General features: G+C 34.8%; 1 protein-coding gene across 6 annotated transcripts; it reads right to left on the bottom strand.

The window, feature by feature from the left end:
* Positions 1-10,607: 10,607 nt before the first annotated feature.
* LOC140881592 (uncharacterized) lies at positions 10,608-15,594 on the bottom strand. 6 transcript variants are annotated; one of them, XM_073287018.1, is made up of 14 exons: positions 15,509-15,594; positions 15,269-15,369; positions 14,982-15,104; positions 14,745-14,906; positions 14,090-14,178; positions 13,871-13,959; positions 13,622-13,758; positions 13,335-13,457; positions 13,089-13,250; positions 12,528-12,616; positions 12,269-12,410; positions 11,737-11,898; positions 11,125-11,225; positions 10,608-10,776 (listed from the first exon to the last, which is right to left on the bottom strand). In XM_073287018.1, coding segments are annotated over exons 2-14 (1,470 nt in total). In that variant the 5' UTR covers positions 15,359-15,369; positions 15,509-15,594; the 3' UTR covers positions 10,608-10,775. The 6 variants fall into 6 exon arrangements, with proteins under 6 accessions (XP_073143119.1, XP_073143117.1, XP_073143121.1 ...); XM_073287016.1 differs by lacking the exon at positions 10,608-10,776 and having other exon boundaries at positions 10,941-11,225; XM_073287020.1 differs by lacking the exon at positions 10,608-10,776 and having other exon boundaries at positions 10,941-11,225; positions 12,269-12,377.
* Positions 15,595-16,111: the final 517 nt, after the last annotated feature.

Raw genomic sequence — 16,111 nt, 5'->3', positions numbered from 1 at the left:
GCCACCAACCTCAAGCGGTCGTCGTACCTTTGGTGCGGGAATTCCATGATAACGCCCATGAACGAACCGATAACAAAGCTTTTGTGAGGGGTAAGTTAGTCTCTTTTGACCCTGAAACTATTAATGCTTTATTTAAAACACCGGAGGTCGACGATAGCCAATTCCAAGCATTTAAGGCTAACCCGGATTATAATCTCGTCTCTGCTGAATTGTGCTATGATGGGAACGTTTGGAAGGACTCGGTAAAATTTTTGTCGTTTAAAGAAAAGTTTTTGAAAATGGAACCGCATTGTGGTAAGCGTTTCTAACTCACAGGATGATGTCAGTGTCCCACACGCACGTAGTGGTGATGAGCAGGGCGTTGTTGTTGTTTGCCTTGCACAAACACTGGCCAATCAATGTAGGCAAACTCATCAACAAGGAGTTGTACACGTCCATCCACTCAAAGAATATTGGCATATTTTTCCCGTCTATTGTTTCCGCACTTTGTGTTCAAGCTGGAGTTGTAGTGCGAGACAACGAGGAATGGCAACATCCAATGCAGGATGTGGACAATTCACTTGTGAAGACAAAGTGAAATTTCATATTGCAGGAGTTTAAATTGCATGGGCAGGCAAGTTCCGGGGCCGGTACATCTTCGAGCCATGTACCAAAACCAATGCCCAGTCGTCGCCCTACTACCGAGACGACCAATGAATTGTATGTCTGGGCTCAATATCAGAACGAGTGGCAAAACGTCACTTTTGCCCACTTGGAGTCACAGAACGCTATGCTTTGAGGGTTAATCTCTCATGCCGGGTTGGACCCTACGGCCTATCCTACTCCACCACCATATCCACCTCCATTCCATTTCCAATACACTACTCTCCGCCATAATCTGCCAGATGATCCAGATGACGAAGCCGCTGGGGACGATGAGGACCAATGAGCAGGGGATTGTTTGTTTTCGTTTTATTTTGTTTTTTTTTGTATGTGTTGTGCATCATAAGTTTTGTTTGTCTTTATCCATTCTTTTAGGTTCGTTTTTTGTTTAGTAGTGAGGACCATGCTTGTTTCTAGTTTGGGAAGAGTGTATTTTATGTTTTCATGCATTTTGTCTGTGTCTTTTGTTGTGTGTTGTGTAATGCATGCTATCTGTTGATGAATTCATAAAATCCAGTGATGATGCGTAGGAAGAAAATGTTGAAAAAATTTGTGAAATAATTGTGACCTTTGGATTGAGTGTGAACATTTCATTGCACTATAGTTTAACTAGTGAAGTGCACTAAGAAAGACGAAGTTTCAGTGGTTAGATCATTGCACGACATTAAGGGTTTTTTGAACTCGATTGAATACTTTGTAATTTTGGTTAACTCTACTAACGCACCGATGAGTTTTGAAAAGTGAATGATTCATACCGCACCCGTAAAAATTTTTAATTTTAATGTTCCATCTGGGTTTTATTTAGGGATTGAAATCCTACTTCCTAAATTAAAGCTAAGTCTGCGGATTAAATGGGGCATGAAAAAAAAACCTGATTTCTTGCAAAAAGAAATCCAAATTTTTAACAAAAATACTCCATCTGGGCTATAGGCGAGGGGATTAAAATCTGAATCATATCAAAGTTATAGCTAAGTTTGCGGGTTAAATGGGGTATGAAAACATTTTTAATAATTCCATTTGGACTTGATTTGGGATTGAAATTATAATCCCTAAATCTGAGCTAAGTTTGCGGACCAAATGAGATTATAAATTTACCGAATGCAAAATCCGGTGGTGCGTAACTAATATCTATGAATCATTTTTTGCAAATTCCGAAGGAGGTGAAAAGGTGGAGACATAACTGAGAGAACGGGTGTTTACGAGGTAGATTTACCCTGATATGTCATTTAGATCTTATAGCCCAAATAATTTGAGTTTCTTCGAGGTGCATGACATTGGGGCCACTATCCACACACTCACGTTCACAATGAAATCTGAAGGGCACTCTGTGAATTTAATGTTCTAAAATGAATTTTATGAGGCTTGAAAAATATGAGTTTATCCATAGTGGTTGTATTTTGTGTTGTGTCTACATTCTATTTTGTCACTTATTTTGCTCGAGGGCGATCAAAAAGTTAGTTTGGGGAGGTTGATATGAGTCATTTTCCCATGTTTTATTGCTTGTTTTATTTGTGTTTTGCATTCGTTCCATGTCGTCTTGTTCGTATTTATCCAATTTTGTTTTCATTTAGTGTATTTCTGTGTGTTTTGTTCACTCATATTGATTTATGGTTAATTTGGCAGAAAAATGAGAAAAATCCCTATTTTTGGGAATCATAAGGTGGTGCGCTCGGTTTGCAGGATTTCGCAGACTGAGTGCAGGTATACTCAGGAGAGGCAAAAAGATTGAAAGAAAAATATGCGCCCGAGCGATAATTTATAGCCGACCGAGCGCGTGCTCGAGATGCAAGGCAGAAAGTTGGTGGAATTCCCAGCGCCCAGGCGGCTCTTTTCTACCGCTTCGGCGCCCCTACGTAATTTAGGAAATATTGATTTCGGGTGTTTTAAAAGGAAATGACTCTGAGGGACACTATATATAGGATATTTTCAGACGTTTCAAGGGTTGGATACACAGAGAATTGAGGCAGAGGCGGCTGCTAAAGATCGAAGACTTTTTCTTCTCGTTGGGAGTTTTTCTTCTTTAAAATTTCTGAATTTTTATGTTAGAAAACATTGTTAGATTGAATTTTATTATGAGTTGTAGTAGCTAAACTCTATTTTGTTGGAATTTAGGGGATCAGAACCCCGAAACACGTATGTGTGATTGGAATTTTTGGACGAATTGAGTTTGATTTATACTAGTATTTGATTTTATCATGGTTTATTATTCTATGTTGAGGAGTAGCTAACTTTAGCATAGATTTGTAAGTTGTGAATTACTGTCGAGAGATAGATTCATGATTAGGACGAGTGATAAAATCCATGGACTTAAAATATGCATAGAGATATGATATTTGGTACATGTTGATAACCATAGACCACTAGGTTGAAAGTTGAAGGAATTCAAAGAACGCAAGCAATCAAAAATGATAAATAATTGAAGAGATTTAATTGTTTCATTAACTTGAGTTAGATTGGAATAAACTCGAGAGAGAGTGAAACGAACCGGACTCGAAGAAATTTTTTTTTAAAATATTACATATATGCATCTATACTTAAAATAGATTTTCATAAATTTAATGCATAATAAAATCGATTGCATTTTAAAAGTCTAAAAACTCGAACAGGTTAAAATCTATGCAAACGACTATAATCTCAAAAGTATTCAAACTAATGAGAAATGATAAACATGTGCGGAAAATAGCTCAATACATAAAATATCTCATCATAAACTAAATAAACTGAAACATGAGCTGGCGAAGGTCACGGGTGTGCTAGCTCGCCACGGATGCACAGAGGTCTTCACCACCAGTCGGGACCATAACCTCCTGAATAGCATCAAACTCACCTGCACACCATTTAGATCTAGTGAGCCTAAAGGCCCAGCATGATCTACCTTTAATAACGAGTACTACTTAATAAAACCACATGCAAGCATATAACGTATATAAAAATAACCTGAGGATTCTAATGCATGCATGATCGTAAAATCGTATGCATAAACTGCGTCGTAATCTAAATCATAACATAATACGTAACATAATACATAACATAAACATTGGCATGTCATAAACATAAACATCATTTTCTGTGGGTCATATCAGTGAAGTGTGACCATAAACATAAGCGATTGATCAATCTATAAATCAACGTACGCGGCGGCGAGGTTCACCCAACCTTAACACGGGGATTCCCTATGCCTCTTATGCCACTTCACCCAACCTTAACACGGGGATCCGTAGGCTCCTGAACATAATTGCCACAATTCACATCAACTTCCCAAAAATATTTCTTTTACATGCCCTTAACATTAACATAAAATACATGCATGAATCATGAACTTAAAATATCATCTTCCTTAAAATTATGCCCGTAAATATATATTTAATTCATTTTTAGAAAAATCACACTTATATCAAAATATACATATGCATCCATTAAATATATATTTACGGACTATTTTATTTTGCCACTGGCCAGTTCGAGTTGCTGCCCCTTAGCTAAAGCCCTTAAACATAGATTCGTCCTATACACTTAGATCGACTCCTTAACACTTAAACTGACCCAATAATACATAGACTAGCTCAATCACACTTAAATTGATCCAATCACACTTAGATTGGCACAATAGTACTTAGACCGACTTAGAATATAGCTCAACCAAATAAATTAAACAACTTAGGCTCATTAACAAATTTAGCCCAATTAATAAATTAAGTCCCCAATAACTATCTTAAGTCTAATAAGCTTGACTCAATAACTAAATCAATTCATGCAAACCCAAATAACATTTTAGCCCAAATAAACAACTAAGCCCAATAAATAAATTGAATACAATAAATATTTTAGACCCAATAACTAAATTAAGCCCAATGAACATTTTAGACCCGATAACAAAATTTGACCCAATGAATAAACTAAACACTTATACTCTTAAATAAATTATCCGGCCCAAAATAAAATAATCTGGGACCAAAACATAACATATGACCCTAATACACTTTACCCGACCCGAACAACCCACTCGCCCGAGCCCTCCCTGAACTTCCCGCTAGATAGACCATCCTTAACACCATCCAACTGTTCACCTAGCCGACACTAGTTCAAGACATCTTAAACCAATACCCAAAGGGACCTAGTCCAACCATCAACCATTGAACAACAACTAAGACCTAGCCATGGCAGAAAAAGCATCCACAAAACATAAAAACGTGAATAATGCATGAGTTAAAATTTGAGTTATCATATCCACATACAAATGCAACAACACAATTAAATCATAAAAATAGTGAATATACTGATCTAAACGGTGTGAGCAAGGAAGGGTATAACATGCCTTTGCGTTTAAAACGCACGAAAAACCTATACAGTTGCGGTTGCGCATATCGGGACTCGAAAATCTCATAATTATAAAATTCTAGAAGCTAAATTCCTAAAATGCTGATTTCTGTCTCTAATAATCCTCAACGGGCTTTCGATCTGCGAAAAATAACACAATGGTCAAAAGTCAACCCTAGTCAACACTGGTCAAACTTTGACCAAAAATTATCAAACTTAATTGCGCTCTCACCGCTTAATGATTTTGAATCACGACTCGAAACTTGGATATTCGGATCTATCACGTCGAGACGATAAAAAATGATTAACTCATCGGAGGTCGCCGGAAAATCGAAGAAGACGGCGGCGCGGCGGCGATCGTCGGAAAACCGCAAAACAGTTCCAAAAATTCTGAAATTTTACAGGATTGAAGAACTCGACGAGACAATTCTAAAGGACTAAGCCACGACCGAAGAGGACCACCGAGGCGGCCGAAATCGATGATTTACAGGCGGCGGCAGCGGAGAGCTCCAAGCTCCGATCCATGCGATTTCCGGCTGAAAAATGTTGTAATAAGATTGGGAAATGATCTACACACATCCTAGAACCTTTTAGCAACACAAAAACAACAAGAATCGACCTCAAATCCGTTCATTTTGCGCGATGAAGATGATGAATATGACCCTCACGTTTTTGCTTCGAACCGGACCAAACGGACACCAAAACTCATGATTCTTGGTATGGTTGTGATCGCCTTGATGAGAGCTTCAAGATGTGAGGGTCAATCGATGGCGATGGGCCGCGGCGGGCGGCGGGCGACGGAAGAGGGGTGAATGGGGTTAGGGTTTTAGTGTGTGTTTTAGGTGTTTAGTGCATGTGAGAGAGTGTACCACTTAATATTTTAAAATTGATCCTAAAATGACTCGGTCTGATCCAATTTAATGATCTTGTGTTATTTTACTCCAATATGTAATTAAACACATTTTTAAAATTATCTGAAATAGCGAAGTTTGACCTGGCAATTAGAACAGTTAATTCCCAATAAATAAATTGAGTCAATCTTAGGCTTTGACCAGTCACCCAAACTGATTATATTCTCCAAATTAAATTATCTGGCATCAATAATTATTTTTAATTCAATTATCTCAATAATTATCTCAAAATGCCAATATTATCAGATATTCAGAAATAGTCAAACTCATTGACTAATTGACACGTGTATTTTGTAAATACATTCTATAACTCATTTGGCAGTAATAATTATTTTTTTTTCCAACTCAAGAATTATCTTAAATTGCCAATTAAATCGGTAATAAATTTTTGGGGCGTTACAGAGAGTGTCGATGCATCAGGAATTTCTGTAAAAATTTATGTGTATTAAAGTAAGATTCAATGGTTCAGTTCAATTAGGGAAAATGTGAACCGAAATTCCAACAAAACCCTTTCATATTATCTTTTTTGATCTTGAAAAGTTGGTTTCATTATCTGCTTTAATTCTAGTTATTTAAGTTGAGTTCATTAGTCATAAATTTTAGTTACAATCAATCATCGAACTTTCGTTACTTTGGGTAGAGAAATAAAATAATTGAGTTATTATGACGTAGTCTCGGAGGATGATACTCGTACTCAGTACACTATTCTATAACTTGAGTCGTGCACTTGCGATAATTTTGAACATAAAAAGAAAATATTTATATTGATTTTAAGTGTTGGTATTTGCTCGATCATCGACAAACATTTACTTGGCGATGATCGAAGCTTCCTATCTCACATCGGAGCTTCTGAACCCCAAAACTAAGCTTCCGATCCACCCAAATCTCTATCGAACTATTTTCGATCGTTTTGAATGCATTATTCAACTCATTAATCTCATTAGAGACTTTCTTAATCATGTTTTAACCAATTAAACATAACTAGGTGATTGGATTAATGTAATTTGGATACGTGCTATTACATTTTCCCTCACTTAAAATTTCGTCCTCCAAATTCGGACTAGGATATCAAGAACAAAGTACTGAACAACTTTATTACAACAATGCAGTTTACAATAGGGGTGTTCATTCGGGCGGTTTGGATCGAACCGAACCGAAATTTCGGTTAAACCAAAATTTCGGTTCTCCGAAAAGCCAAACCGAAAACCGAACCGAATTGGGCGGTTCGGTTCGGTTTTTAACCAAAATTATTTCGGTTTTTCGGTTCGGTTTTTCCGGTTTTTCGGTTTTTTTTTTTAAAAAAAAAAATTTTTGAAATTTTTTTCTCTAAAAATCGGTTTTTTTGTAAAAAAAAAAACTTTAAAATAATTTTTTTTTTAAAAACTAAATATTTTTAGTTATTCGAATATTTTTTGGAAAAAATTAATAGTTAAGTCAAATATTTGTGATTTAATGCTTCGAAAAATATATTTAAAAATAACTGCACTTAGAACAAAATAATTGCTAACGTTTTTAATTTCAATAATAATAATTTATGAATTTATAAAAATAATGTAATATATCATGCAAATATGTGTATATATAATATAATAAAATAACTTCATTAATTTTTAATTATTTCTACTTCAAAAATCAATATTTTTTAAAATCACAAAATCAATACATTTTTTAAGTTGAATACTTGAATCCACAATTCAAGTATGTTTGAATAATTAGATAAGTAATTAAATCAATTATGTTTTTTTTATAAAAAAAACAAATAATGACTTTTGTTCTATCAGTTATTCAATAAAATTTATTTTATGGGCACAAAATATTGATGTACATGTTAATTGATTGGTAAAAAAATTCAAAAAAAAAAACAAAAAAAAAATTTACGGTTTTTCGGTTCGGTTCGGTTAACCGCGAAAAAAAACCGAACCGAACCGAAAATCCGGAAATCCGAAAACCGAATCGAATTTTTGGTTCGGTTTTCGGTTTGAACCAAATTTTCGGTTTCGGTTCGGATCGGGCGGTTATCCGAACCGTGAACACCCCTAGTTTACAATTACAGTGTAACTTCTGAAACAAATACAATCAAAATAACTCCGGATGCTCGGAATGCATGCGACTCTCTAACTCCCAAGTCGCTTACTCTGTGACATGACGCTGCCACTGATCCACGACTAGAGAAATGTGTTTAGTCCCAAGTACCTTATATTTACTGTCAATGATTTTGAGCGGTCTCTCCACGTATGACAAGTCAGGCTCCAACTAAACCTCTGTCAGATGCAGAATGTGCGACTCATGATCTGCAATGTACTACATTGTGAATGCTAGAAAGATACGTCGATAACGCCAAACGATAAGCCACATCTCCGAATTTCTTCAAAATTTCAAACGTCCCAACGAACCTCGGGGCTAAATTTCCATTGAGACCTGCACTTGTCATGGTATATTTATATGGATAAAAATGCCAAGTCTTCAGTGACCACCAAATTCTTACGTGTGAAGACCCGTGAATCTCATAATATTTTTAAATTTTAAATTTCACTTACAATTTACCTCTACGAATTTTCATTTTCTAAAAATAATTAATAATAACTTCATTCGATAAACTAATATATATATATATATATATTTCAGTATAATTAATTAATATTCGTAATAATCTTCTCAGCAAATTTTTTTTTCTTCAATGCAGTTGTTGCAACTGGTAAAATAAAATTCAAACTCATAAGCTTGTAAGTTAACAATTCTTGCTTCAATAATTTGTTTTTAGATTTAAAAAACTTAAAACTCATTTGTGTTTAAGTTTAAAAACTTAGTGATTGGACTAAAATTTATTAAATATTACGGGCCATAAATTTTTGGGTCACTTTGCACATATTAAACAATGAAGATTAACTTAAATTTTTTAACCATTTTTTTGTATTTCCGTGTTTGTTTCTTAATTTATGTTCATAAACTATAATTTTTAAAATATAAGGGTATTTTAGTAATTTAAAAAAAAATTCAAGGCTTGCCCCTTACTGGAACCGCTAGTGGGTGGTAGCTAATGTCAAAATCAGAATTTTTCACTAGCTCTAGCAATCAACGTTGCATCATATTAAACTCTTTTATGTAAAAAAAAAAAAAAATTATTTCAAACTCTTATGATCGGTAAATATTTCACAATGTTCACCGCACAAGTAATGGATCTAGAGTTTTAGTGCAAGCTCTATTGTTGCTAACTGAAGATCATGAAGATCATGCATTATGTAGTTCTTTCAAAAAGAGACCTAAAAAGGATAATTTAAGGAAAGGTGGAGCTTTGTGAAAAATAAAAAATGTAATTCGAAGCGAAATGAATTCAAGGCTAAAAAAGAAATGTAAGAAGTAGAATAATGTGAGATGAAAATTTGATGGTGCATCATATATTTTTAATCATTGTACTCCCTTGTTTGCAAATATTGTTCTTTTTCTTATGTAGTACACACCTAAGCCATACTATACACCTGAAAAATCCTGGTGATTTTTGTTTGATGTGTGATAAGTATTGGAAATGGGATGCATGAAAGGTATACTTATACTGACTTGTCAATCGAGTTATCTTGGATCCATGTGAAATTCTACTTGAAGTGCTTGACACTAAAAATGGCATGACACACATGCACGTTCATGTGCAATATAGAGATGTAGTGTATAAAGTTAAATGGTCGTGCAAAAACTTAAGTTGTGCGAAAACTTAAGTTGTGCTTTAATATTTGAGTAGCGTAAAAAAAATTAGCTAAGGCACGACTATTAACTGTGAAATCATCCTTGAATTGGTCTTCGTTCTTGTTTTTACTTTTTACTTATTGTGCTCGAGGATGAGTAAAATGTTAGTATGAGAAAGTTGATAGGTATGGATTTCATGTGTCTTGTTAAGTCATATTGAGTACTTTTTTTTTTTTTTTGGCATTATGTTATTGTATCGAGTATGCATTTCATTTATTTATTTTGTAGCTTGTGTTCACGGGCCACTCATTATAATGTTGATTTATAGGAGAAAGAGAGACAAAAAAAATTGAACCCAAGGTGGTGAAATAAAAATTTAAGCAACAAGATTTATGCCAGTCTCGCGAAAGTTTACTGTTCCATCACAAATTTATGAAGAAATGTGAGCTAAAGACAGAAAATCTCACGCTAGGGAAAAACAATTGCATGCCTCGTCGCGAGTTGAAGGAAACTTGAAGCTGAAGTTAAATCAATTCGCGTTAGGGCGTGCAAAAGTTTGTTTAGTGTCATTCGAGGAGATCTTTTGCACAAACGCAAAAAACAAGTTACGCGCAGTGTTCTCTCTTTTCTTCCATTTTTAATATTTTTAATTCATAAAATTTATTTAAATCTCGATTTCTCTACTTTCAATAATGAATTTCATCAGCTAAACTCATATTTTTTTGTTGGGAATTAAAGGATCCCACCCTAGCCACTTGTATACAATTGAACTTTGAATATTTGGTTTTCATCTCAACTAATGATTTTTTATTATTACTATGAATTGATATATCGAGTGGTAGCTAACTTCATCATATTTTTATATGTTGAATGGTTTGAAAGAATAATTTGTGACATGATCGAGTAAATAAAATCCGTAATCAACAATGCGCACAGATATATGACATCGGGTAGTTTAATTTGTGACATGATCGAGTAAATAAAATCCGTAATCAACAATGCGCACAGATATATGACATCGGGTAGTTGCGGTGACAACTATAAGTCGGTAGATTGAAATTAAGTACGAGATTTCACAATTTAAAGTTTCATAGTCCTAAACCATAATTTCGAAATATAAAGATAGTGCATGATAGGCTGATAGCCTATTAGTTTAATCACCACTGGAAACAGCCACCGAGCCCAGATCTACACCACCATCAGCTCATCCGAGCTTAGGTCATCAAACCTTGTGCATGTCATTAAAAAAAATAATAAAAATAAAATAAAATAATAATAATAATAATAATAATAATAATAATAAGAAGAAGCCAAGTAAGAGAATACCAAATGCTTGAATAATTGTCAAAATCTCAAAGCTACATAAATACTCATCCGATGACAAACATCAGATAACATAATAATAAATAGAACATATGACTCTCCAACTACAACAATCTTAAAGATGGAATATATAATAAACACTCAACTAATGGCAAACCGCAAACTTCACATTACACAGTAATTAACAGAACATATGGTTTTCCAACTAAGAAAAAACGACAAGAATAAAATAGGAACACATTAAGGTACGTACTACTGTGTGTCAACGGTGCGAGGAACAAAATCTTCCTCACGTTCAGATTCACGAGGACAATATTCTTCATGCTCAGCTGGGACCATCATTTCTTCGCCATCCTAAAAATATATAACAAGAATTAACATCCAAACTCCATATGCGAATATATAAATATGTATATATTTATATACCACTCTATTTCAATACATTTAGAATTTGCTGACAGCACGACGCATACACCCTCTCCGTTTCGTATTATAGTTGTTGTCTTGGACTTGTGATTGATAAACTCACATAGCTATTGGTGCAATCAAAACAAGTTATGAACAACTGTCCCCTAGTTCGAGAGCTAAAAAGAACTAGTAAATCCAAATTCAATCATGAAGTAATGAACTGACGGGGGATTTTATTTAACCTCAACTTGGTTTGAATTTGCGTGCCTCAACATGTGGGGATATACCCAAGACAAGGTTTTCGAAGCTTGTAAGGGAACAAGTTTCATTTGGCATCACCAAAAGCGCAAAATATAAAATTAAACATTCATATTAACAAGGAACGAGTATGGAAATAACTCGATTGAAACGGTAACAAAAGATTGACAAGGGCAAAGCAAAACAGCGAGGACGGTACCTTGATCTCACAAACCAAAACTTTATTTGGACCTAGCAGATCAACAACAGCTCGAAAGAGACGGCGCTCATCACTTTTGTCACTCCGTGCCCAAAATGTCAAGAAATAATACCTAGAAAACTTGTTCAACTTGACAACCCTCTCGAGATAGAAATTTTTTTGCTGTAACCAAAACAAACGAACATCACTAAGCTTATTAAGCAATTTAGGCTAGTAAATAATTTGTTTAATCTCTTTCGCATTGTAGACGTTTAAAGCTGTTTTTGCCCGATCCCTGACATTACTTAAACCATCGACATAAAACTGAGTAAAGCCTCCACCGCATTCACTTTTGCGTGGGTCCATATAAATATCGCATATCTGAGAACAGATTTAAACAATGGTTAGTTTTCGATATCTCTGCCTAACTAAAATATAGAGTGTTAACCCCAGTTAGCTATCAAATAATAATACAGTAAAAGACTTAAAAAAATTCTTCTTCCCCAATTCTTTGTTTTGAATGACAACGAGTAAAAGGCAAAGGACAACATACATGACGTAGGAGTGACAACTCATAATCATCCATCGAATGATACCCAGTAAAATTTTGATCCCATCCAACCGAATCCAGATCTTCACCACCTCTACCGACAGATGAGCTACTGTTGGCATCAACCAATCCATCAGCAGAGCCACTTATAAGGTCAAACAATGCGAATTACTTTTCATTTTTAAAAAAACCGAGAAGATAATGTCACATGCATGCAGACAATCCAAGACATAGTTCATAAAAAAAGGGGATGTTAAGGTACCCTGTGTAAAGTGGTTGATCTTCCTCGCGTTTGATTATGCAAGGAGAATATTCTTCATGGTCATCCGGGATCGTCATTTCCTCACCATCCTAATAATATATAACACTTAACATCAAAACTTCACATGCCAACAAAAAGGTAAATAGTTTAGACTTTGATGATAAAGTTATATTCATCTTTCGCTTATTCAAGCCTACTCAAAAGTTTTGGTTTGATATATGCTTCAAACCGGTGGAAAACTCCATTATCCACAATTCAAAAGAATATTCATACATTTACTTAAAAACATGGCACAGGAAAACCACTCCGTTTGCTTACAACATTTAGAACTTGCAGACTACATATGAGTCGCATATCTCTGCAATGTCTTCTATACTACCTCTCTCCATTTCACATCTTATAGTTCACTTGGGTTCGTGATAGATAAACTCACATAGCTATCACACAAGTAATGAACCCCTAGTTCGAAATGGCGAGGATGATACCTTGATAAATTTCATTTTGCAACAAGGATGGTGTTAACATCAAAAAATGACTAGGACAAAATGGAGAGGATGATACCTTAGTCTCACAAAGGAAAACATTATTCCCACCCAGCGGTTTAACAACAGCTCGAAAAAGTCGGAACTCACAACTTTCAACAATCCACGCCCAAAATGTCAAGTAGGCATCCATATAAACTAGGTTAAGCTTGACAACTTTCAGCAAAGTAAAATTCTTTTGCTGCAACCGAATCCAAACGAACAAAACATCATTTCGCAATTTTCGCTTACTAAGCAATCAAGGCTAATAAATAATTTATCTAACTTCTTTCTCATTGTAGACGTTTAAGGCTGCTTTTGCCGAATCACTGACAGCGCTGAAACCATCCACATAAAAACAAGTAACCTCGCACAGACTTTTACGTGGGTCCATATAGACATCACATCGCTGTAAATAAATTTAAACAAAGGTTAGTTTTCGACATTCAAACATGGCATGTGTAAATTTTTGCGGAGAAGATTTCTTTCCCCAATTCTTTGTATGTATCTTCGACGCAAGGGGAAAAGCAATAGGATCGAATCAAATGGAGTAGAAAGCAAAGAACAACGTACATGACGTAGGAGCGACAACTCATCAGCATCCACTGAACGAAGGACTGCAGAATTAGGATCCATTTGAACTTTTGACTTATCAGCATCCATTGAATGAAGTACTCCAAAACTAGGATCCCATTCAACTTTTGGATTCGCTTACAATCAACCCACGGCTAGCTTTAGCATAAATTCAAAACGAAAACAGAAAAAAAAAAAAAAAAAAGAAAAAGAAAAGAACAAAAACGAACATTTATCGCCATCTCGTACCTGGTTCCGCTATCGGCCCTTCTTGCGAAGGGAAAATGCGAGAAGATCGAAGTGATTTACAAGTTCTCTTGCGCCGTAACGCTCTACCCCTGTCAAACCGCAAACATCACAAAACATAGTAATTAACGAATCATATGATTATATGACTACTAAGACAATTTTGTTTTAAAGCTAAAATATCAATAATGACAAGAATAATAGAGGAACAAATTAAGGTACCTTTTGTAAGGGGAGTGATGTTCCACACGCCTAGATATGCGTGGACAACATTCTTCATGGTAATCCGGGATCGTCATTATATCGCCATCCTAAACATATTTTAAAAAATTAACATCCAAACTTCATATGCCAACGAAAAAGGAACGACGAAAAAGAAAGTTTAGCCTTTGATGATGCAGTTATATTTCACTTTCGCCTATTCAAACCTACTGTAAAATTTTGGTTTTGTTATAAGCTTCAAAATTGGTCGAAGACTTCGCTATTGACTATCCGCAACTCAAGAATATTCAAACATTTACTCAAAAACACCATAGCATTTACTTAAAAACACCATAAAACAAGATATGTGTCACATATCTCTGTTACATCTTCTATGTCACATCTCCCTCCATTTCACATCCTATAGTTGACTTGGGCTTGTTATATAACACAAGTAATAAACTCCTGGTGGCCAGTTTTAAAGCAGAAAAGAACTAGCAAATCCAAATTCAATAATGAACCAGCTAAGGAATTTCTTCTTGGTTTGAATTTGCAATGCCTAACACATGGCTATAGAAAGATGGGGTTTTCAAGATTGTAAAGCAAAAAATTTCATTTGGCAACAAGGATGGTGTTAAAGCAAAAATTGACTAGGACAAAATGGCGAGGATGATACCTTGATCTCACAAAGCAAAACATTATTCCCACCCAGCGGTTTAACAACAGCTCGAAAAAGTCGGAGCTCACAACTTTCAACAATCCATGCCCAAAATGTCAAGTAGGCATCCATATGAACTTGGTTAAGCTTGACAACTTTCAGGAAAATAAAATTCTTTCGCTGCAATCGAATCCAAAAGAACAAAACATGATTTGGCTTACTAAGCAATCAAGGCTAATAAATAATTTATCTAACTTCTTTCTCATTGTAGACGTTTAAGGCTGCTTTTGCCGAATCCGTGACAGCGCTGAAACCATCCACATAAAAATGAGTAACCTTGTTAAGACTTTTACGTGGGTCCATATAGACATCACATCGCTGTCAACAAATTTAAACAAAGGTTAGTTTTCCACGTTCAAATATGGGGTGAGTAAATTTTTGCGGAGAAGTTTTCTTTCCCCAATTCTTTGTATGTATCTTCGACGTAAGGGGAAAAGCTATAGGATCGAATCAAATGGAGTAGAAAGCAAAGAACAACGTACAAGACGTAGGAGCGACAACTCATCAGCATCCACTGAACGAAGGACTGCAGAATTAGGAATCCGTTGAACTTTAGACTTACCAGCATCCATTGAACGAAGCACTGCAAAATTAGGATCCCATTCAACTTTTGGATTCGATTACAATCAAACCACGGCTAGCTTTAGCATAAATTCAAAACAAAAACAGAAATAAATAAATATATAGAAGAACAAAACAAAACATTTATCGCCATCTCTTACGTGGTTGGGTCCTGCTTGCGAAAGGAAAAGATCGCGCCCTAACCCGCGTTCGGTTATCTCTTTAACAGGTGACAGACATATGCACGCACAATGCGTGTGCAATGAAATATTATATATATATATATATAAATAAAATCAACAAAAAAATAGTTTTTCTAAATTTATAAGAAATTAAAAAAAAATGAATATAATTTTTGTTTTGGGTTGAAAAAGAGATCTCACTTAGGTTCAAAAAATAAGACAGACGTTTCAAAAACACAAAAGAAAAAATGAATGAATATGTTTTGGAATTTTAGAGGGAAATAAGAAACGTTGATTAGTTAGCAGTTGAACAAAAAGATATAAATAATGGAATTGTGGTTGATTGGACTCCGGGTTATGGAGAGAAAAATATAATTTCATTACTTTAATTTAAAGGTGCCGGATTTTTTTTAAAAAAATCAATAATAATATAAATAATTGTAATAATAAATATAAATAAATAATAAATAATTATCTTAAATGAGGAGCTTTTGGTTCTAGCTAGGTCGTTATTTGTTTGATTAATTGAGTGATTCAAATGAAATGTATAATCCAAATTCAATGTTCTAAAAAGCGCTATGC

Source organism: Henckelia pumila, chromosome 2 (assembly GCF_033568475.1).
Source record: "Henckelia pumila isolate YLH828 chromosome 2, ASM3356847v2, whole genome shotgun sequence".
Lineage (NCBI taxonomy): Eukaryota > Viridiplantae > Streptophyta > Magnoliopsida > Lamiales > Gesneriaceae > Henckelia > Henckelia pumila.
Note: the sequence above shows the minus strand (reverse complement) of the source record. Positions and strands in the feature narration are given on the sequence as shown.